The following is a 24,558-nucleotide window of genomic DNA, read 5'->3' on the forward strand; positions in this document are numbered from 1 at the left end:
AGCCGAGCGAGAGAAAAAAAGAGCTGTTTTCTGATTTACACACGCATACGCACGTACACGAGCTCGCGATCGTTTACGTCGAGCGTACGCAGCTGCACACGAAAATTCCGTCTGTGCGAATTTTCTACTGCTAGACTCTTTTTTTTTTTTCAAGCTCTTCCGCGCGGTATTCCGCGTATGATATTATAATTTTCTCGTGCCTCCGTATGCATACGTGTGTGTGTGGCTCGTTCGGTTTTATGCACGAACTCTGCGATGCTTACGTCAGCGATCCATCGCTTGTATACATGTATATACCGACCGCCGCCGATCGGAATGACCTTTTTTTTTGTGCAACATCGTTATAAATATTCAAACGCCATCTCTCTCTCTCGTGCGTTGGATAACGCGTGTAATATAATATATTGGACGATTTGTTTGCTTCTCGCGCGACCCCGTGCGATTGAAATTTGCACAGCGCGATGGACAATATTTATCGGATTTTTCCGACGCTCCATATGTTACGCTTTTTTTTTGCTCCTCTTCTTCTTCTTCTTCTGCTTCTTCTTTAAATGCAGCGTGCAGCTCACGTACCACGTTTTTGTTGTTATTGAATAAAAAAAAAAAAAAAAAAANAAAAAAAAAAAAAAAAAAAACGACTCGTCGAGAGAGCGAGAACGTGCATAATATAATATTTACATATATTGCGCGGCATATTGCAACACGCACAAACACACACACGGCTTGGTAAGCAGCAGCAGTCGCTGAAATAAAAATATTGTGCTTACGATGCTCGCTTCTCGAGTCGATGTGTATATGCATTTATAAGCTCATTTTCGACACACACTGTTTTGATAATGTAACACGGACAATTTTTTGTTTTTCTGCTCACTCGCAGAAGTCGCGGATCGCGAGGAGCAGAGCAGCAGCAGTGGCAACGATAATCAACAGCCGGAAGTGGCAACGACGACGACGAAACCGAGTAGCTGCAACAGTATGCCGCTGTTGACGACGACGACGAGCCATCCCGAGAACATCAACTCGGCCATCGACTTCTCGGACCTGTCCAACTCGTCGTCGAGCGTGATGATCCACGGCGACGAGCCGAGGATGCCCGCCCCGCCGATGGAGGGCAACTGCTTGACGAAGATCATCAAGGACACGCCGCCCATCACCAACATACGGGTCTTCGACTCGGACGACGAGAAGGTCAACGACATGTGGCTGGAGCTCGACAATCATTTCGGCGATCATCATCGACTCGTCGAGGAAAAACAACAACAACAACAAGTGCCAATGACGACGACGACGGCGGAATCGAGCGCGCGAAAGACCAGCAGTCTAAGGCTCTTTAGAAAGATTAAATCAGGCCTCATCAATATAGCCGAGCAGCAGCAGCAGCAGCAGCAGCAAATGACGGATGCGACGAAAGGTCAGTTACCTAGGGCGAGCGAGAAACCTCAGGAAGTCGTCGTAGCTGCTACTGAGAAGCCCGCGCAAGTGACCGCCGCCGCCGCATCAATGCCAATACTCGTGCAAAAAGACGTCGTTGCTACTGCTGTAACAACGACGACGATGAGCGAAAAGTCGAGCTTGGAAATGCTGCCGACTGAACGCAAGCCCAGAAAATCCGTGGACTCGGCCTTGAAGAATTTCAGAATCGAGAGACTGAACTTTCCGCGTAAACGGGCGCGCTCGGTCGAGGCCGAGGCCCAGCAACAACAGTGCACCGAACAGCAGCAGCAGCAACAATCACAGCAGCAGCAGCAAAGCAACGAGGACCTGTTCGACGAGTTTCGCAGTATTAAGAAGGCGCGCAAGGGCATCGGCCAGATGCAGGACGACATCGAGATGCTCAAGAGCAGCATCGACGAGCTGAGAAACGGCGTCAATATCAACAATAATAACATTCCGGTTTTTCATAATAATAATAATAATAACAATTGTGTGTCCACGAGTGTCACCGACCACAGCAGTAGTAGTGGCAGTGGTAGTCCGACATCGTCGTCGCCGACGCAGCAGTTGATATTCAACGCGTCGCTGCCTCTGCTGCCCGAGACGAAATTCAACAACGCGCGGCAGAGGACGTCGCGTCAAGCGTCGCCTCCCCCGCCGCCGCCGCCACCGCCGGCTTCGATCGACGAGAGCTTGACGAAGCCCGCGACGAGCGAGGAGACGAGCAGCAGCAGCAACAGCAACGGCAGTACGAAAAGCTGCGTCGACTCGGACATCAAGATACAGCTGCCGAACGTCGAGCTGCAGATCACCGACAAAAAGGAGACGAGCTGCTGCAACGGCTCTACGTCCAGTTCCACAACGACGACAACGGCGACGAGCAGCTCGAAAGAGGCCATCAAGATCGAGATCAACGTGTCGCGCGTCGAGAGCCAACGCTCCAACGACACGGAGATCGTCAGCACGTCGAATCAGCTGCTCAACATCTCGCTGCCGCCGACCAATTGCGTGCTGGACTGTCGCGCCTCCATCACGACGACCAGCGAAGAGGAGGAGCAGCGCGAGATAGTCAGCACCAGCTGCGATCTGTCCGTCAAGGAGGTCGTGCCCTGCAGTACCGAAGAAAAGACCACTGTGACTCAGCTCGAGGCTGAGAAGAGCAACGACGTCGTCGTGGAAAAGACGACGACGAACGATAAGATCGTCGAGGAGGCTTCGATCGATCTGCTCGAGAAAAGCAAGAGTCTGGAGGCTGTGATACTGCTCGAGAAGGAGGAGGAGCACACCCTGACCTTCGTCAATCAGAATGCCTTTCTGGACAACGACGCTCTCGCCGATCGTTCGGAAAGCAAGGACGACAAGCCTACTACGAACTCGACAGCGATGATTTCTTCACCGAAAAAAGACGAAAAAAAGCTCGACGATAAGAGCTTACTGAGACAGCTGGAGCAAGATCTGTCGAGCTTCAAGTCCTGTCTCGACGGCCTCGACGAGAAGCCCACTGTCGCGGATATTTTCAAGGTGGACAAAACCGAGGTGCTGGACGCCGCCGAGTTTCCCATAGAAAAGCTCGAGAAGTCGGAGTCGTCGAACGAGACGACTTTTCGTAAACGAGACGAAAAGCTCAATAAGCACAACGGTAATAATGCATCCGTCGAAGCGGCCACCGACGAGGCTCTGAAGCAGATCATGAAGAGCCAGCGTCTGATCGACGAGGTGCTGGCCGACGCGAGCTGCATCAAGAACAACAACTTCATCGACTGTCCGGTGGTGGTGGTGGAATCGGCGGCGGTGCCGAGCTGCTCGAAAGACGTCGCTGATACGGATTTCGACAATTTCGACGTCGAGCCCTACACCGGCCAGTGCGACGACGTGAGTCTGCCGACGACGAAAGCCGCGGGACGACGAGACAGCGTCGCTTCCAGTCACGCCAGCAGCAGCGGCAGCTGTGGTACAACAGTCGCAGCCGCACTATCGGATCCTCTGCTGGACAAGATGGGCAATCTCGACCAGGTGCCCGTCTACACGACCAAGGACGGCAAGATACAGTACAGTCCGAATCCGAGGTACACGTATCGGGCCCTCGTCATGGAGGCGAGACGGCGCGAAGGACAGCACGGCGGCGTTGGTGGCAAATTATTTCCGCAGCAGCAGCAGAGCTTCAACGGGACAAAGACCAGCACCAGCAGCAGACCCGGTGAAACGATCGACCGGCATTACAGCGACGAGAGGCGACGCATGAAGCCCTACAGCCGCAAGGACAAGTGCAATCGTCGCAGGGAGAAGAGCAGCGAGGAATCGCGCCCAGTGAGTGACGAGAATAGTGTGCCAGCAGCGGTGGCTTGTGATGATAATCAAAGTGACTGTGCGCCAGTAGTGAAGAACAGTGGTGGTGGTAATAGTGACGTCAAAGTAGTGCCCCAACAACAACAACGAGTTGACACGTGCGCGCTCGATAATGTAAACAAAGTGACGAGTAGTAGTGTCGACGCAGACGACGAGAAAGCAACAGCAACGACAGTAGTGAAAAGTGCCACCGAAGTGATACTGAACGAGAGCGATTTCGAGCAAGTGGCCGAACTCGCGCCAGCCCCCGTGGAAGACGCCGCCGACCAGGCGGTCGACGAGAAGTCCATGATGGAGATCAGCCGCTGCCCCTCGCCGCCGCCCGACCACCTCAACTTTCGGCAGCTCTTCAACGACTGCTCCATGACGATGCTCAAGTTTCGCTCGCCCCGAGTTACGTCGCCGCCGCCCCCCTTGACCGTCAGCAAGCGGCTCAACGAGTCGCTGGATCAGCTCGAGGACGTCATCAAGGGTAACGTTACCCTCGACGAAAAAGACACCAAGATCGTTAGTGTTGATCGATGCATCGTCGATCTGACCAATCTGCAGCAGGACATACTGAGGAAGCTCGAGGACGAGGAGTCGAGATACAAGAGCCTGACAGCGATTACCGCTACGAAATCGGACGACAGCTGCGTCGTGATCGAGGATGAGGACGACGTAGACGACGATGAAAAATTCGATTCTTCTTTTCTGACGAAAGTCAGCGATACGAGTTGGTTGGATTTGACGTTGGAAAAAGACGGCAAGGTGGAGAGCGACAAGTCTGAGTTGAGCGAAGACGGCAAAAAAATAAAAGATGACAAAGCCGATCGGGATCCGAGCGCGGAAAATAAAGACTCGGAAAAAGAGGAAAAAACGTCGGACACGATTGATTTGACGATCAAGAAGGAGAAATTTTTTTCCGCCTTGGACAGCGCTTTGAATAAACTCCACGAAACATCGGATTTTAAGTTGAATACGAAAGAAGAAGAGGTCGATTTGGTGAGCGTCAAGGATATACCTCTACCGAGCTTGAAAAAGATCGCGATCGACGGTTTGTCAATGTCGACCAGTCGTAAAGAAAAATCTGCACCGGCTTTGGACACCCGTCCAGAAAATTCAGTTCCTGCTCCGGTCGAGGTCGAGGTCGAATTAGCCTCGTCCGTTCCGGACAAATCGACTTCCGAATCGACGACAGCCGTCGAAAAAGATGCTACCGCTTCGAGCTGCATCTCAACAACGGAAAAAGAAACTTCGCCAGTTCCGGATGCCATCGAAACTTTCGAGGAGAAGGAATCGGCGAACGAAATGACCGAAATTCCATCATCCGCGGTTGAAAAGAACGACGCCGCGGACGTTCCTCTGCCTTCCGAGAGCGAATCTTCTGCTTCTTTGAATTCTACGACCGATGCTGCCGCTGCTATCGAAGCGAAGGAGCAAACAGTCGACTCGAACGAACGGAATAAAAATTCGCTCAATATCGGTAACGAGCCCCAGACGGAGCCTATCGAGATCGAACACCAAACCGTGGAGGTGATAAGCGACCCGTTCGAAAGTTCATCGATTTTCAACGAAAATACAGGATCTTTGTACCAGCCTCTGATCAAATCGGAATCCTCCGCGCCCTTTACGCCGCTGCACGAACTGTTCGGCTCCACCGCCACCTTCGACGCGATGGAGAGCGGCGAACATTTATCCAGCTACAATTCGCCGCTGCACATCGATCAGGACAGCATGAGCAAGAACGAGAACATGTTGAAGGTTCTCGAGGAAGTTTTGGGATCGTTCGAGCCCGCCGCCGCGGCCGCAAGCTCGAAAACCAGCGCCACCACCGGTGCAGATAGCTCGAAAAGCAGCAACGAACAACGACTGCTCTCTATGTTTGGAAATGCCCTGGACGATGGGTGTTCGAGTTACAATAAACACCGAGTGCCTTCGCCGATAATCGAAGCGCCGGTAAAGCCCAAACCTCGACGGGGAAGGCCGCCGAAAGCTCTGAAAGCTGCGCAGCAGGCTGCTGCCGCCGCGGCTGCTGCTGCTGCTGCTTACGCCGCACAGACGCCGACACCTCCGCCCACGCCACGCTCCAAATCCAGCAGGGAGGAACGAACGAGGAGGCGAAAATCGCTGAAGCGCAAGAGACTGTCGAGCGACGAGTTCGGCGCTGGATCATCCTACGCGCTGCCCTGCTCGATCGACAAGAGCAAGCTTGACTCGGACTTTTGCGAAAAGTTCCTCAAGGAGGAGAAGCTCTACGCCTCGCAGACCAACAACGACGTCCAACAAACGACGACGACGACGACGCCAGCCCCGCCGAAGACAGTACCGAAGCTCGTGATACGCACCAAGGCCAGCAGTGCCTGCAGTGGCGTCGACGAGTCGACGATGTCGTCGTCGTCGTCGTTGTCCACGTTATCGCTGCAGCCGAAGATCCCGAAGATGATCATACGCAACGTCATCAAGTCATCGAGGCCGGCGACGCCGAAGATCGAGGAGTTTTCGTCGGACAGCTCGAGCGAGGACGAGATCAAGAGCAGCGGCAACGGCCATCGGGTCAAGTTCAAGCTCGAGGACACCAGTAGCGAGGCCTCCTCGGCTGCCGCCGCCGCTGCCTCTGTGGCTCTGTACGATTCCAAGGTGCCGAAGATGAAGATCAAGCTGGAGGAAAACCAGCCGAGGGTCGTGCAGAGCGCGGAGGTGCCGAACTCCAGCGAGCCCAAGAATTTGCTCAAGATGACCATTACCAATGTGAAGAGTTTGCCGAAGATCACCGACAACAAGTCGCTGCACGAAGACAGCGGCAGCAACAAGCTAGACTCGAATCCGTCCTCGGTCGAGCCGGCCAAGTTCAGACCGAAAAAAGAGTCGCCCAACTACTCGTCCTCGTCGGAGAAACGCAGCACTGCCAGTGTCCACGCTTCTCTGTCCAGGAGATCGACGAAGCAGGGCCAACAAAAGCGAGAAATCGACTCGGAAAGCTCCTCGTCGTCCTCGTCGTCCTCAACGTCGTCGTCGTCGTCGCCTTCGGACAGCGGAACGGAATTCGGCAACAACAGCAACAAGAGCAAAAAGCGCAAGAAGAGCAGCGGCAGCAACAGCAGCAGCGGCGCGTCGAGGAGCAGCAGCAAAGTGCCCAAGGTCATACTGAAGCGCGACTCGCCCAACGCCGAGTTCAAGTGCGAGCTGAGCAAGGAGGCGATCGTGAACTCTCAGTGCCAGGTCGTCCTCAGACGATCCAAGATTCTCGACTACATGGCCAAGGACAAGAGAAAGATGAAGCTGGTCGTGAAGATGGTCAAGGACGGCGAGACGATGCCGGCCGCCGCTGCGGCAACGACAGCGGCAGCGAAGATGGCGGAGGTGGAGGAGACGAAGAACGAGGAGAAGCCGAGGATCGAGCAAGAGCCCGAGTCGAAGGTTTTACAGTGGCAAAGGTTCGTTGCTCATTATTATTGTAAGAACTTTGAAAATGCTTGTTAATTTTAAGAAATTTAATCTCTGCGTGCTATCGATACTTTATTCTATCTATAATTTATTGTCTCGGCAGAAAAAACATTTAAATAAAAGTGTGAATGCCCCCAGCTACGTTGATACACGAAAGTATGCAAAAAAAAGACAGAAAGAAAAAATCATTATTACGTCGAGGAAAATGTATACGCGAGAGATATAACGTTGGCTCTTTATCACGTATAATGTATGTTTTTTTTTTCGCTCTCCTCCGATCGAGCCTTCGGTCACGAGTCTAAGCGCGATTAAAAAACTCAGCGCTATGCTATATACGTATAAATAAAATATGGAATTTTAGAGAGCCGATAAAGGCCGTGACTTTTAGTTGTGCAAACATCTCGTCGTTGTACATAGAATTTAACACTATCGCGCGCTCGTAAGCCTCGGATAACGCATTTCAACTCGTGTTTCTTCGAATATACTCGAGTTGTCCTCAAAAATCGTGAACGAGTGCTGTGTAATGTAAAAATTGCAGGTTCCTCTCGGGCTTGAAAGAGCAGCGGGAGCAGCTGTCGCGCTCCAGCTCGACCTCGGATCTGGATCGTTTCGCGCCACCACCGCCGACGACGACGACGAGCACTAAGAATCGGCGCGCCTCCACCGAGCAGACCACCACCACTACGACGTCGACCTGGAGCGAGTCCACGATGATGCTCGACGCCAGCAATACCGTAGAAAAAACGACGACGACGACAGATCGAAAGCAGGAGGATCAGTCGAGCTACTGGAAGTCCCTCGACGAGAACATGAACAGCAGACTAGATAACGGCGGCGGTGGTGCCGCGGACGACTTCAAGCCCCTGTCTACGATCGTCGAGCTCGCTGCCGGCGAAGCGTCCTTGAACTCGTGCTGTCAGCAGCAGCCACAACAAGAGCAAGAGATCAAGCTCGACTATCCGATGACGACGATCGACGACAGCGAGAAGTTCATCGTCGACAAGAACTTGGACGTGCACGAGGTCGAGGTGGACGGCACCACCATGGACGACGAGCTGACGACGACGAGCAAGTACACCAACAACAGCGACGAGTGCAACGACCGGTCGATCATCAAGGTCGAGTCGTCGGACGACAGCCAGACGACCATCGAGATAATGCCGGCCTCGCCCGTTGACATGGAGGTGGCATCGGCGGCGAAATTAGAGGAGGACGAAGTGCACTACCAGCTGGAAATGGAGATCGACCAGCAGCAGCAGGAAAAGGAGGAGGAGGAAGGAACGACGATGATGCAAGTGCCGCTCAATTGCGTCGTCGTCAAGGCGCATCGTGACAAGAGCGCCGTCCTCTTGACGAACGACGACGACGACGACGACGACGATGCATCCTCGTCCACGGAGAGCCATCGAGAGATCACGGGCATTCTCATTGACGAAGATCAATTAGGTAAGCTCTCCTCATAAAACCAAAAAAAAAGTCGCACATATCTTCTACTTCTTCATTCACCAGTATCGGCACGAATTATAAAAAAAAAAAACAAAATGAATAAACAAAACGATATATCCCAATCGGTTGATCGAACGTAACAAAAACGTATACGCGATCAGTCAATTGGCGCATCTCGGCACTGCAAAAAAAAAAATCTCCTTCACAACCTCTACTACTACTACTACATCTACTCGATGGATAATATCGCTGTGACCCGTGTATGTGTGACATGTCCGTAGCAGTGATAGAGGACGCCTCGAACATCATCATCGAGGAGTCGGCGAGCTGCTCGTCGTCGTCGGCGGCTACGACTACTCTCCAGCAAGTAATCATCGAGGACGCCTCGATGCTCGAGGTCGACGGCTCCTCCTCCTCGATACAGCATCTCTTCGTCCAGCAAGACTCGGCCAGCGCCTCGTCGCTGCAGCAAATAATCTTTCATCGTCGACGACAACCGCGTAGAGAACGACGAGCGCAACAACAACGAGAAGAAAGTTTAGACCAGCTGGAGGAGGAGGAGCAAAGGGATAGCGAGGAAAGAGTCGAGCAGATCGATCGTTGCTCCGAATCGGATCTGCTGATGAAGGAAGTCATGGCGGCCAAGGAGACGCTGAAAAAGTATATAGGCGATCTAGCGAGCGAGCAGATTGGAAAACAGACGACGAGCAAGACCGGTAGTGGCGGCGACGATGATGTAATTAGAGACACCGAACCGACGAGCAAGAAGAGAAAATTCGAAGTGATCGGTGAGATTGGTTCCGGATCGAAGAGCGACTCAACGACGACGACGACGACGCACAAGTGAGTTTGACTGTCAAATATTTACATTCGTATATAAGCAGTGTGTGTATAATATAAACTGCCTATACTGCTACCGTTGCGTCGAGGCGAACGCACACACGTACGAAAAAATAAGTAGCTCAACGCGATGCTGTTCTTTTTTCTTTTCTTTTTTTTTGTATACGTAAATATGTGATACATGTAAAAACGGAGTATTATTACGTACGGGCCTGCAGGATGCGCGCCCGGCTCGAAGCCACGACAGAGAGTGAGAGACACGGTCGAAAAAATAAATAAGAAATGTGTCTAATCAAGCATTCACGGCGCGTAGTCGAGCGGCGGCGGCAGCAGCAGCAGCGGTTTTTTCCGACCTCGATGAGGAAAGTCGACGCGCGAGCGAGAGCGAGGAGGAGAGATTGTGCAACACATGTATAATGCTCCGCCGCCGCCGCTACATTCGTTGATAAGCCCGCCGCGTATTCGTATATAGCCAGCATGTAGCGCACATCTTTCTCTCTCTCTCTCTCTCTGAGCTCGTATTGCATATATGGGTGAATCTCTGTCAACTCGACCGTGGTTAAAGTAGTTTTTTTTTTTCGTGTACTTGAAAAAAGGGCGTTTGTACGATTACATCGTGACCTTCTTAAGACACAATTTTATACCATGGTACAATTATCTTATTGAATGCTTTTAACAGAATATAAAAAGTCCGGGGTAAAAAATATCTTTTGTCCGAACGTAATAATTCGCGAACAATTGAAAACAAAAGCTCGTAGATCCGTCGATTTTGCATCGCTCGGTTTTTAATTGCAAAATGTCATTTAGATCGTTTCCCTGTCTTTTATTTCATTCTATCGTATTATTCGGTGAATCTTTTTTTTTCAGAACGATATCGATTGTATTGGCACATTTTAGCAAACTTTCTTAATCGCATTCAATAGGCTAGGTTCTGTTTTTCAATGTAGTAAAATTTTATTACACGTACGATTTATTTTTATTAACTACATTTTCGTGATTAAAAATTGTTTACTTATATACTACACAATGAACACATCTTACACGCTAACAACAATACTTCAAGATTGTCAATGAAAATATAAATCAATGATTCCTCAACTTCGTAGCCTGAAAAAAAAAAACGATGAAAAGTCTAGAACAATTAGTGAAAACTCGTTTAGAAGGTAAAACAAAACAAAACAAAACAAAAAATACCTTCGACAACTGTGTCTCATGACTCGGCTCTTGTACCTTCTGAGGCAAGCCCCGCCGCCGCCGCGCAAATTTTGTACAAATCCTCGTTCTTCAGATTTTTCAGTATCATGTCGCAGCAGAGATGCGGCAGTCGGTAGTGCGTGAGTTGCATGAAAGGATCCAGCGCCCAATTCAGGAAAGTCTTTCGCGCCATTCTCTCGCACATACGCGGCACGGGATCTCCTTTCGGGCCGAACTTGTACCACATGGTTCCGTTGCGCCGCGCGAACTCGTAGAAGTCCTTCAACTTGAGCGGCTCCTTCGGCTCCACTCCATCTCGCAGCAACGCGAGCATATCGTGGAACGTGAGATTCGGACGCAGGATCATCTTTTTCGAGTTCACCAAGTACTGCTTTTCGTAGTCGTCCAAATAGTCGTATTTGACCTTTGACTTCGTCGGCCTGTCGACGAAACCGTGATCGACGAACATCTTCATGACGGCCGTGGCCTCGGCTCGGTCCAGCTGGTATCCGGCTCCGCGGAGACTCTCGCAGATGCGCAGCAGCGACGACGCGTACAGCAACTTGAGCCCCAGCCCGATGCGCAAGCGGCTCTTACGCAGGAACTCGTCCAGGTGTGCCTCGCTCGGGAAAACGAAGCCGTCGAGATTGGCGCCGCGCGCCAACAGGGCGTCCACCACGTCCGGCTCCAGCCTGTCCACGGCGCACTGCAGCGGGCTGCGACCCCGGCTGTCCCTCGCGTCGACGATCCGCACTTGCCGCTCCAATCCGTCGCAGGTCCCGAAAAACAGATCCACGAGACTCTCGTTGCCCAGGGGACGCTCCTGTCTCGTGTAGATGAGGTGCAGAGCAGTCGCACCGTCGGCGTTGGCCGCATTGGGATCGGCACCGGCTTCCAGCAGCATCCGCAGGATTTTCGGCCGAGCATTGTGGCTGTAGCGCAGACTCGCGAGCAGCGGAGTGTTGCCCGTCGAGCGATGGACGCTATTGGGATCCTGGCCCGCCTCGAGGAATCCCCGAACGACGTCCTCGTAGGCGAACTCGCAGGCCGCGTGCAGATGCGTGTAGCCGTCCTCGTCGACGTAGTTCGCGTCGTACCTGTCGAAGAAGCGCCAGATATAGTGGTCCCAGCGTCCGAGTTTGAAGAGGCGATGTATCGGCGTGGTACGACGCACCACGGGCTTGCCCTGCGCGTCGAGCTCGGGCACGTCCTTGTAGCCGGTCTGTACGACGAATTTGAACACCGCGTCGTAGTCGCGCTCCAGTTTCGAGCACACCAGCTCCTGGAGCAGCCAGTCGATCTGGTCACGGTCCAAGATGTCACGGAGATCGGGAAAGGCGCGTCTCCATCCGACCGTCAACCTGCAGAAATTGAAGAAAAACGCCTTGCGTTGATCCTCGTGTTTCCAGTTCACCTGTTTTCGCGCCATCTTGAGCGCTGCCAATTTTTCTTCGGCCGTCCTGCCGTCGTAGTATTTCAGGTCTTCAGGGTAGATATCATCGTCGTCGTCGTAGTCGTCGTCGTAGTCGTCGTCGTAGTCGTCCAACATTTTTTCACTCGCGGGCTCGCGCGCGCACACTATATCAACACAATTTTTACTCGCTTTTTGCGAGCGAGTCACAGTATTTCGAGGTAGCGATGACGTGCGTCGAGTACGAGCGCAACAACAGAACTGATCGATATGCCTTTTGATCTTATTTCGACCGATGTGTACTCGCGTAGTTTTGGCGCCTCTGCGTGGACGACCGTTGTACGGAAAAAAAGTGAAAGTATGTTTAATCCCGCGTAAATCTGTTCCCGCGCTAAACGTGGAAGCGCGTTGCTTAAAGGACATTTAATACCTTCGATACTATATATTTCAATAAGAATTTCGGTTTAAAAAAAATTTCTTTTCACAGGTAGAGTACTTCGTTAAGCAGGTAGTCTAATTTTATACGTATAATCTCTACTTGCTAATGTGCGCGACCGTAAGACTCTTCTTCTCTTTTGTAATATAAAAAGCAAGATACAAAATCGAGGAGATTATACACGATCGTTTGTAGATATGTACTTGAATCATGCCTCACTTGTTGGCCCAGTTTTTTTTTTTTTTTTTAAGAAGCAAGTCTAGATCAAAAGTTATCATTATGATTGTTATAACGAATTCGTACGCGTATAGGCGCAGCAACCTGGGCGTATATGTGTATACACCCGTGTATACAGTCCAGTACATAGTGACACATCAAAACATTTCTAAGGGTGCAGCTGCGTAGGAGAACGCGCAGATGTATTACATACAAAAGCTGTACCGAGTAATATTCTATACTTCGACGTTGCCCCGCGAAGAGTAACGTACGTTTTTGTGTTTATTTCATTGGAAACGTGCGTTACCCTCCGTAGCGTCGATTTTCGGTTGAAAATGGCGGGAGCGATGGATGGACGGCGGTTTAATCAAAATTTCAGAACATTCTCCATGTACGAAATTTTTTGGTCTGACCGAAGTCAACGGAGAATCGGCCATGTACGCCGTGCGGGTGCGCATTATCGTACACGTATATATACGCACACGACGGCAGAGCCCGTATGTAGTACAATGGAATATATATTCACTCAACCATTGACAACGTATACGGTATAAAGTACACGACATCGTGGCGTTTCGTCACACGCACACAACAGCAGGTTGACGACATTACGGCAAAATATCAGACGCAGCAGAAAAATCACGAGTGTACAGTACCGTACACGTATCATATGATACGACGGCATAGGCTGCAGCATTTATTGCTGAGTAGATTCGCAGTGCACTCCGGCGGCAAATTGGCAGACTCATCGAGACGTATAGGCGCATATCATATCATATAAACGTCAGCTGAGCGGAAAATCGTGCAAATATTTGACAACATTTCTTATATACTCGCGTGCACTTGTCTCTCTCTGCGAAACACAACAACGATCGTGTACGCGCCTTCGAATGAAATCGAAATATATATGGATTGTTCGCGACACCTATGTACAATAATTGAAACGAGAGAGAGCGAGAGTGAGAGTGAGTGAGAGCGCGTTATCGCGTGAAAAAAAAACGCACTCCACTATATACCTATGTATATATAGGCGCGTATGCAAGTACAGGCATTAAAAAAAAATTACACGCTCCTCTATTACGAGCAGAGCGAGCGAATTGCAGCGCACACCGCGAATGACGTTACTTATACTCGGCGGCGGCGCACGACAATTATATTCATGCACGGCGTTATTAACCTTGACTCGGCATACTAGTTGCGAGTGAAATTTTTTTCAAGTATAATATAAACACACATAGAGCACGCGTGCACACGCACACGTGTCCAGGAGGCCTATATATATATGATGCATACCATATTTATAATATAAACACACCTATACATACACGAGCATATGGTCACGTGGATATATATACCGCTACAATTACACCTACGCATGGCGCAGCTGCGAGTCGCGGGGAATCGCTTCGTTACGTTATAACGACAGACCTCGCTCGAGTGCATATTATTATATATTCGATCGCCGAGTTTCTCTCGATCTTCTTCTTTTTGCGTCGATGCAATTTTACTTTTAATAATATCGCGCGTTATGTAGTCGTGAGTTCGGAGCTGCTTCGTTTGCTCATCGCACACACACACACACACAAACATTCATACGTACATGCAGATAAGAGACCTACACACGCGTACACACGCAAACGTACTTCCAGTTGAGCGCGCGAATTGTTTGTTTGGCCCCGTTTTATCTTGGCAGTTATTAACGCACTCGCGCGTCTGCGTGTTCGCGTTTTCCTCGCTCGATCGATCGATTTCCGCATATACCTACCACCCGTTTAAATACACGTATACCGATCGGGGCACCTCCAAGCGGCGCGAGTGCAATTTTTGCCCTCTTTCCGCGAAAGAGAGAAGTTTCGGTCACGTTTTGGTACACATTTTTCATTTTTCAATTTTTTTTTTTTTTTTTTGTTATCAAAACGTGCGCGGTGCGGTGCATGTGGCCCGGCTGCGCGCGTCGTGTTGACGCTATACGACAAAATAATGAGAAAAAAAAAAGAACCGCGAGGAATGAAAAACACGTTACACAAGAGAGAGAGAGAAACCCGTGTACAGCACCGAGCGGAACGAAAGAAGAGAGAGAGAGAGAGAGAAAAAAAACAGCAACAATCATTGAAATCGCAAAGCAAACGTCAATTATATAGCTTACCTCGTAAAAGTCACATAACCGCGCGCGCGTTTAGCATTGAAGGCGCATTTCCTTTTCTTGCGCAAATTCGTATTGTACTCGGTATTATACTTTATTGGAAAAACATTCGTTTTTTCCTTTTTCTTTTTTCATCGAAAGCATAACATTCGAATTTTTGTGTGTTTTCGAATTCAGATCGGAGAAGCGCAGTCGATCGTCGATCGAACATCGGAACAAATCTTCCTCCTCCTCCTCGTCGTCCTCCTCGCGTCAACAACAACAGCACAAGTCCAATGGATCGTCGTCGACGACGGCTGAGTCCAACGACAAATCGTCCTCGTCATCGGCGCCAACGACAAAATCCTGCGAGAAAAACAGCTCCGACGTCGCTGCCAACAACAACGACGAAGACGAGGATAAAGTCGACGGAGGCGGCGGCGACAACGACGAAGTTGCTGCTGCTGCTGCGGCCAAATGCGTCGAGGAGGACGCGACCGAAGTCTCGGACGACAAGATCGACCTGGACAGTGTCAAGGCCAAAGCGCTGAAGCTCGGTCCTGAGATGACCATGTCGAGCATCGTCAAGGAGCTCGTTTTTCACAATAAGGTGAGAGAGAGACAATAAACTTCATTATATTCGGTGACGGAGAGCATCGCAAAGATCGTTCCGAAAGTAATAATCTAATCTGCAATATTCATCGATCGAGCGCGTTGAAAAGCGATTTACTCGTCAAGATAAAATACACAAATATCCTTGTATATTATATTACGCTACGGTAACAAAAAAAAAAAAAAAAAATAGCAGCTCGTTGAATGAGAAATGAGCAGCAGCGCTCCATAGTCTCTCACTCTGTATCTCTGCAGCGTCGCGTATGCTTATTATCATGATAAAAGTAACAAAAAATGTTGCTCTCTCGCTCGCGTATACCTATTGTACACGATACACATATGAATATTATTATATACGGTGCCGTGCATAATTTTGCAGCTAAATGTATTTGTCTCGGGGAGAGCAGCTTTGGCTCAACTTTATCATGCTAATCGCTTACGAGGCCGTGTGTGTGGTGAAAATTATTCCTTCGACCATATACTTTTATGCGCCGCAGCACTTTTTCTTTTGACGAGAAGAGAAGAAAAAAATCGAATGTTGTTGTTGCGCTCACTACTCGTGTGTGTGTGTGTGTGTGTGTGTGCGTGTATAACAATTTAGTCGCGAGGCTAAACCGCACAAATCATATCGCTCTTGGGTTATACTCGGAAACACGCATAGAGAGCGAGAGCAAAAAAAAGCGAGAGTCACACTCGCTATCGTTCGCTTAATTTTTTTTTTTCTTCATTTTTTTTTTATCGATGAGATGATTATTTTCATACGCTTTATATCGACGATAAAAGTAAAAAGCTGTATGTACAAAAAACCAGAGGCACCGAGAGAGCCACTTATCTCTTGTTTACGAAAAATTAACTGCGCGAGTGTCGTATCGGTGATGTATAGGTACACATACACACGAGTTTTTCGGGGGACTGGTAAATGTAGATCAACGCGTAATTGGTGCGTAATTATATTATCGCGAAACGTCGCGCTGGCTTATTAAGTTACACACGCATCCGCGATTTAATTTCTAAAAAAAAAGAGTCACGCGATAAGGCCCTCATCGCACGATGTGACAATTTGTGTAACTTATATAATGATGTATTTTGTGTACAGGCGACGATCAGACATCGGCGTTACTGCGTGCTGTGCGAGCGATGGTTCCCGTCGACCCTGCGCCACCAGCGTCACCTGGCCGGCTATCAGCATCGCCACACCGAGCTGACCCAGCGCCGGGCCATACACATGCTGTTCCTCCTGTTCACGGGCAAGTTGTGCCCGAAGCTGCTGCCGCCCGACGTCGTGCGCACCGATTACCAGCTGATGGAGCCGACCCCGCTGCAGGTCGTCGTACAGGTGAGTACTATATACGATAATAATTACAACCAAAAATATTGTGTATAATTATTCTTATCTTCTCCGCAGGACTTTGCCAGTATTTTTAAAGGCATGTAGCGTTGCCTGCCTGCCGATTGAGCAAAAAAAAAAAAAACCCGACTGAAAATCGTTAAAGGAAGAAGAAGAAAAAAGAAAGAAGACAGTATATCCTAAAGAATAAAACCCTGCGCTGTACCGCACTTGAACCAAAGAAGATTATAGGAAAAAAAAAAGAAGTACATTACATATAATATCGCGCGGAGAAGCGGACGCGACTATCTGCTATAGCATAATATAAATAAATGTCTGTGTGCAAGCCAATCGACGATAAGAAATGTCGGCCGCGTGCGTACGTACGTACGTACCACATATATATATACATAGTGTAATAATAACGATAATGTGTTAGTGTGTGTTAGTGTGTGTATATATATATAAAACTAGGGTAATTTGCGCACCGCGCGCGCGAGAGCTCGAGATAATAATGTGCCTCGTGCGACAGCCTTCGACGTTTATTTGTATAACATAACAATGTTGCTCGTTGCTGCTGCTGCTGCTAAAGGATCATCATCGTCGTCGCGGAGCCGAGGAGCACGAGGCACAAGATCCGTATAGGTATAGCGATGGCACGCGCGGTGTCGCCGCGAGACTGTGTACAGAGGGACCGTAATGCAATTTTTTTGTTTGTTTCTGTTTTCTTGTTTTGATTTTATTCCTTGTTTTTTACGTAAATAAAAATAAATGCACGTGGCCGAGCTTTTTCCCGTCGTTTCGAGATGAGACTTCGACCAGATTAGAATGTAAAAATTGTGTATAACGATAAAGTATGTGTGTGTGCGGGCTCGATTCGGAGAGCGACGACGCCGAATCTCTCGCTCTGGCACACACGTGTAGATAATATGTTATATTATATGAAAAAAAAAAATATATATATATATAGCTACGAATATTGTATAATTGTATATTCCAGATGAATACCAAAATCGTTCCACGCATAACTGTGCCGCATTATATTATATTATACTATATTATATTACATTGTAATAAACTCTACGACTCTTACTCTCGTGTAAATATTTAAATAATATATAATTGTACATGGAGTTTTGTAAGTTTTTGCGCGTTCTCGACTGTCGTAATTGTACGTTTAAGTGTAAGATAACAAACAAAAAAAAAAACGAGTGATATACGGAGAGGTAAGTTTTTTTTTTTTCGACGTACCTTTTTACGTGTGCATGTTGTACTATCAGTGTCAAAAAAAAACAAGTGTACGATTGTGTGAGTATTTGTGACGTATCAAATGAAAAAATACAGTAAAATTGTACACGCAAACATTTTTTTTGTCAGACTTCGAACGATACCCCGTCGAACGAGAGCCTATTTGAATTTTGAGTTGCTGCGCGAAAAATTTAACAGGCAGATGCGAATAGAAAAAAAAATAGCTAAATCGTTCGATCTGAACAACAATTGTTATTAAGTTGTATACATTTATTGTCATCGAAAATGTGAACTGTACACTGGCAGTGCCTTATTATAATGCTTCGTGAAAGTGTTCAAAGAGAAAGTAATCATTTATTTTTGATCTCTTGCGTATTTTGTTAAGTGTAAATATATATAGCGTAAAAAAAACGTATATAGCTTACCGACGTAAACGCTTCGTGTGAAATGGAAAATATAGTCGCGAGAAACGACAAAATATACATTGCCCGTGCATTTTTTCAGACGTTAATTCGTGATGTGTGCAACGAAGTGTAGCTTCTTTTTTTGTAACGATAAAAAAGTTATTCGTGACTATAAGAAGTACGAGGAAAAAAAATGCAAGCAACATTTTTTTTCGTTTAGATATCAAATTGTTTTTGACGAAAGGAATTCCGATGAATGTATTTATCGCACGAGTGCCTTAAAAAAAACACCTAACAGTATTTTTCAAATGTGTTTACGCAAATTTGTGTATTAAATTTTACTAAAAAAAAACGAAATACTTTCACTTGTGCGTTGCAATGTTCGATAAAATATAATATTACTTAAACTGAAAAACTTGCTCAAAATGACTCATTTTTCGAACGATCATATTTCTTACCACTGTTGTATGTATAGCTGATAATAGTAAAATCGACTCTGATTGATAAATTAGACTACATGTATGAAAAATTATCTACATTTTTTGAAAATAACATTTTTAAGTATCGAATGAAATTTCGTGCTAAAACGTTAAAGACCAATGGACAGTGGGTTCAATGTGCCTAATATTTTGTTCGATGAATAAAACAAAACAAATTAGCGCGTGGAAGACGGAAAATGTTGCCTTGACAGTTTTTTTAAATATCAATGAAATGTTTTACTTGTGTGATGACATGAAATAGTTTTTATTCCACGTGTGATTGAATCGAGTTTATTTTAGTACATATCTAATGAAGGAAACCTTTTTACGAGCAGAAGCTCAAAAAATTAATGAAATTATGATAACAAGTATTGAAGATGTGACTTACACTATTTTTGAAAATATGATCAATTCATTCAACGACGAAACAAGGCAAAGTAAATAGATTTTTAGACATAGATTCGACAAATCATTTTCTCAAAAGCGCTACATGCATTGCATTGATTATAAAAACTCTTAACGGCATGATACGCGATAAGGTTTGACTTCCATAATTTTTAGATCGTCTTACTTAGATTTGTCACTTTCGTTTGTGAATTACATCGATTTTGTTCCTTTTACATTTACCTTAAGCACATGTAATACACATATCATAATAATATGCATGGAAAAATTTTGTTAAAGAAAAAAATTTAATCGAACGCGTGGGATACGTGCAAAAAACTCTGTTGCACGAGTTTACAAATATACATGTTAGCATGAAGTGTAATTTATGTAGTTGTGGTAAATGTGTGTTGGTCAAGACGGTATTTTAAGAGAAATAATAAAATCACCCATAATTTTGTTATTTCCCGTGCGCATTCTTGTTCATTATTGTTGGGCTAAACGTGGATTCACGTGCAGTGATAATAATCGCGTGTAATATTTTTCTAAAAAAAAAAAAATCAGTTTTCTCAAATGAACACCGGCGCTGAATTAATTTTAAAAAAAGAATTACGACTTACGGTTAACACTATTTTGCCTGTATAGATTATAAAAAAAAATCAGAGCTGTGAATCCAAATAAAAGTGTAAATGTAATTGTAATTAAATTAACTACTGCACGAAATTGTAATTTTATTTGTAAGTTTAAGTGAATATAGTTTAATTATTATATAATTAACTTTGATACAATTTAAGGCAACAAATTTGTGATGATACACTGTTTTGATTTTTGAACTTAGACACATATAGAATATAAAAAGTTACCAACTGTTTTTATGGTTTTATTCATTTTCCTTCTTCCTATTCTAGTCGTAAAGAGCATAGGAAATTTTAAATAATTTTTAAATATTTGAATCGCCTACGTAAAATGTTTTTCAATACTTACTTCTCATCGAAAATAACATTTCAATGGTTAGAATTAAAAAGCCTATACTTTTTATTTTTTATTATTTCTTTTTTGTCTTTAAAACACCGTATGCCAAGCCTAATTTAATTAATTCTTTTATTTCTCGTGTTTTTTTGCATTTGTTTGAACGTCGCCTTCCATGTATTTAAAGTAAAGGATTCTACTAGAAGTATAAAATAAGGAAATTTTGTGTCATTCTCTCATTATTTACGATTCTGTTTCATACATCTTGGTAAATATGGGATAATTACTTATTGATTATAGAAAGCGTTATTTTTTTAAACAAAATTTGTTCGTATTAGTAACCGTTAATTTCAAAATACTGGTAGAAACCGTTAAAAAAACGACATACCTTATGCGAAGTACTCCATTCATGCAGGTCTCACAAATAAATAAAAATACTGAGCGAATCTTTGACGCTGTCATCTGTCTGTCAGTTGCAGAGACTATTGGTATATGTCGTAGCTTCCAACACAAATATTATCGTTGTAGTAGGTGTATTACGACAGCAAGATGTGTGCATGGTTCGAAAGATTATGAAGTTTAGTGTTTCGTGAATTGTTTATTGCAAGGGATAAAGACTCGGGTCGATGTGATGGCTCCACCACCTGTGGTTACTGGTATTTCGCCCAAGGAAGGGCCACCCGGTACTCGCATCACCATTCGCGGCGAATTCCTTGGAAGTTCGCTGCAGGACCTTATAGGTTAGTCCTTGTATTTTGATTCGTTTCATACTCATTCAAAGTTTATTAAACGTTTATTTAAATCGTATCGTGAATTGAATATTTTTTATTGAGAGTATTCAATCTGGAAAAGTATGAGTATCAGTAACATTAATTTGTCCTTTTCCTCATTTAGGTCTTACAATATGTGGATGTGATTGTATTCTCTTGGCAGAATGGAAATCACCAAACAAAATAATTGCAAGATCTGGTGCATGCAAAGGAAGAGGTGATATAATTGTGACTACACGTAGTGGTGGCCAAGGAACCTCAACTGTGCAGTTCAGAGGTTATCATGAAACAATTGGCCCACTGAAGGAGTCAGCGGTATGGGTCGAAGAGGCCCCTATTCAAAGTTACGTATGGGGTCGCAGAGCATTATCACCTACTAATCAACAAGATGATCTTCTAGGCATTAGTGTTGAAGAAAATGAGTAAGCAATGAGTTATTATAATCAATATAATATTGGTGCTTATGAAATTTCTTATTTTAGAGGGAAAAAATTTCCTGAAGATGAATTATTTGAATTATTTGGTGATGCTAGTAGCGACTTGACTAGTGAGAAGTTTCACCCAGGAATGTTTTTGCTTCAGAACCATCATGCCACTTCGTTTGATGATCTCAAAGCAGGTCTATCGCATTTGCAGCGAAAAGTAAATTCTCAAAAAGAAGGCCAATTATCTTTTTTAAAGGTAGTTTATTATCATTGATTGATATTATAGTTTATTACTTGCTGTGAATGTTGAAACAAAATTTTTTTTTTCAGGCGAATGTTGGTACTGTTATGGAACAATTAGATACGTTGACGCTTTTGAAAGAACAATATGAATCAGACATAGCAAAATATGGCAAAAAACCATTAGAAAAATTAGAAGGTTCTATAAAAAAATCGATGGGAGATGCTAATCAATTATTTAATGAAGTTTTAGCTAGAAGAGAAAGAGCAGATGCAACTAGAAATGCTTTAGCTGTCATGCAAAGGTATAAGTTCTTATTCTGTATGCCTGTAAATATTGAGAAGAATATGAAAAATGGAAACTATGATCTTATTATTAATGACTATGCACGAGTAAAAAATTTATTTAAGAATACTGATGTTGATGTGTTCAAAAAAGTCTTGAGAGAAGTTGACTATAGAATAGAAACTCTCAGAGATGTGTTAAAGAAAAAATTAGAAGAAGTTCCGTTCACGTTAGAAGATCAAAAAAAAATTATAAGACATCTTATCAACTTAGAGACTGATGGAGATCCTGCTTGGGATGCAATAGGTTGGTTTTTAATTATGACTTATTTGGAAAATCATTCATACATAAAAAGTTTTTAATTGTTTTTATTATGTGTATTATAGCATCTCATGCCAATTATTTAAAAAAAAGTATAGAGGCCTGTACCAATGAATACCTTGGAACAGAAAATAAAGAAGATGGTGGCAAAGAAGTATATATAAAAACTGATTCATCGACTCCTCTGTCTGTCAGACAATTTAAATTAACAAAAACAGAAGAAAATAATGCACCTTCTAAAGTTTTGTGCATTGAAGCATTGTGTGATATTGTCATGGAGCAGTTACCAGATTTATGGAGATTAGGGCAATGCTATTTTACTGGTCAGCTCCATGTAACAGTAGATACAGAAAAACAAGAACCATTCAAAGTTAGTTGCATGATATAGAATATTAAATTTATCAATTTTTGTTTTACTCAAACTCACATAATTTTATAGAATCTAGTTTTGTCAAACATCAGACTGGCTGTAAATTCTATGAAGGCTACTTGCGATGCTTCTCTGACAGCTCCATGGCTTTTACATAATCTGAAATGCATACGTCATTTGTATGCAGCTCTTATTCATTTAGATTTACCAAGTGACGCGTTAGACATATTTGGAAAATTCATATTTGACTTGAGGTAAATAATTTATTCTGATGTAATTAACAGCTATGTAATTGTTTATCTTTTTTTATCAGATCTCAATGCCTTGTTGGAATTCTTAAGCAGACTGAAGATAATGTAATGCTTTTAGCCCGTAAAGAGACATGGGAAATTGAATATTTGGACAAAAATGAAGGCGTTACTAAACTGGTTATTATAATTCAAATTAATAATCTTAGAAATAGTTATTGAAATTTAAACAACTAAAATAGTTTTTATTTTTATAGCCTTCTCAATTTGAGCAAATGGTTGTTGAATCAGCTAAGCTTGCTCGTGAAACAGCAGTGGAGCGTGGTCCTAGAGAAACAGCTCTTTTTGATGAAGCCGCTCAGCGGTTACTATTTCATGAAGCTATCAAAAAATTATTCCGTGCTTTCACATGTTGCCTTCGAGAATTGGCATTCAGTGGCAGTGACGATGTTATTGACGATGAAATTACAACTGTTTCACATCTAACTGGTTCACCGTCACCTTACAGAATCAGAGATAGCAAACTTCATGGCCCAGTAAGTCTCAAATAAAACTAAATAATAAATGATTTAAAATTTATGACTTGATAACAATTTTTCAGACCGCAGAAGAGTGCCTTCTAATATCTTTAAGCAACATTCATTATACACTCAAAGTGATTCTTCCACAATTGACAGAAAATTTGAAAGCACAAGAATATCCCGACCTTACAACAGCTATTGGCTTTAACACAGATTGGACTCAATTAGAATCATTAGATAAAGCAGTATTAGAAGCTTACTTAGAAAGGCGAAGTGATCCATTGATAGGTACGATCGAGCCCAGTATGTATGTGGGTGATTTGGACTGGGACTCGGATTTGCCGGCACGCTGTGTAAAGCCTTATACTCAAGAAATAGTTGCTAATGTTATTACAGTTCATGCTGAGGTATTTTTACATAATATGGCCTAAGCCGTTTAATAAATTACATATTGACGCTCTACAACATTTGATTTGTACATTGCAGGTTTGTCGTATTTCTCCTCGCTTATTGAAGAGAGTACTTTCTCATATTGTTGAAAATATCGCCGAAGAAGTGTCTAGAGTATTTTCTTGTGTCAAATCATTCAGCCACGAAGGAGTTGTACAAGGTCGCACAGACATTCTTTTCTTAAGAAAAGCTCTGGAAAGTTTTAGTTCTCATAGAGCCAAGTGAGTATGAGCGTGCGTTTATCGTTGCAATAACTTTTTTCATCAAGTTGCTGAAAATGACCCACTTAAATTACGCATTTCAGATGTTTCTTTGACGAAGCTTTGAATTCGATACCAAAAATAACAAGAAAAGACGATATCGAAAAAATTGACATACTTTTAACCAAAGTGTATTCTAGAATGCGCCTGCAACTGTCATGTCTTAAGGATTCAGTAGATAGTCGCGTTGATGTTGAAAATTTGAATATGACTCGTTTAACGATTGTATAGTTTTATGTATATATTGAAGCATATGTGGAACTTTGTAAACTTTCCAAGTGTACGATGGTGTAAAATTATCCAAAAAAGGAACCAATATTAAAATATAGTTATATTATATTTATACACATTTATAAGTACATAATTTCGTTCA

At 44.7% G+C, this 24,558-nt stretch overlaps 2 protein-coding genes across 6 annotated transcripts in view; both read left to right on the top strand.

Moving 5' to 3' along the window:
- LOC106652791 (serine-rich adhesin for platelets-like) overlaps positions 1–20,196 on the top strand; it is a 49,297-nt gene extending 29,101 nt beyond the window's left edge. For 4 of the 5 annotated variants that reach the window (XM_023459230.1, XM_023459231.1, XM_023459229.1 and 1 more), the window contains 6 exons: positions 878–7,196; positions 7,745–8,652; positions 8,934–9,495; positions 15,070–15,481; positions 16,580–16,819; positions 16,889–20,196. In XM_023459230.1, the coding sequence (XP_023314998.1) occupies positions 878–7,196; positions 7,745–8,652; positions 8,934–9,495; positions 15,070–15,481; positions 16,580–16,819; positions 16,889–16,918 (8,471 nt within the window). In that variant the 3' untranslated portion in view covers positions 16,919–20,196. The remainder of the gene's footprint in view (positions 1–877; positions 7,197–7,744; positions 8,653–8,933; positions 9,496–15,069; positions 15,482–16,579; positions 16,820–16,888) is intronic. The other variant, XM_023459233.1, reaches the window with a different exon arrangement.
- Positions 20,197–20,746: 550 nt separating this feature from the next.
- Positions 20,747–24,538, top strand: LOC106652935 (exocyst complex component 2). Its single transcript, XM_014372118.2, has 11 exons — positions 20,747–21,034; positions 21,189–21,486; positions 21,547–21,745; positions 21,820–22,321; positions 22,402–22,706; positions 22,776–22,960; positions 23,020–23,134; positions 23,212–23,490; positions 23,556–23,882; positions 23,962–24,146; positions 24,230–24,538. Exons 1-11 carry the CDS (start codon positions 20,926–20,928, stop codon positions 24,414–24,416), a joined length of 2,691 nt encoding a protein of 896 aa, XP_014227604.1. The 5' UTR covers positions 20,747–20,925; the 3' UTR covers positions 24,417–24,538.
- Positions 24,539–24,558: the final 20 nt, after the last annotated feature.

This window comes from Trichogramma pretiosum, unplaced genomic scaffold (assembly GCF_000599845.2).
Source record: "Trichogramma pretiosum strain Unisexual culture from Peru unplaced genomic scaffold, Tpre_2.0 scaffold58, whole genome shotgun sequence".
Taxonomy (NCBI): Eukaryota; Metazoa; Arthropoda; class Insecta; order Hymenoptera; family Trichogrammatidae; genus Trichogramma; species Trichogramma pretiosum.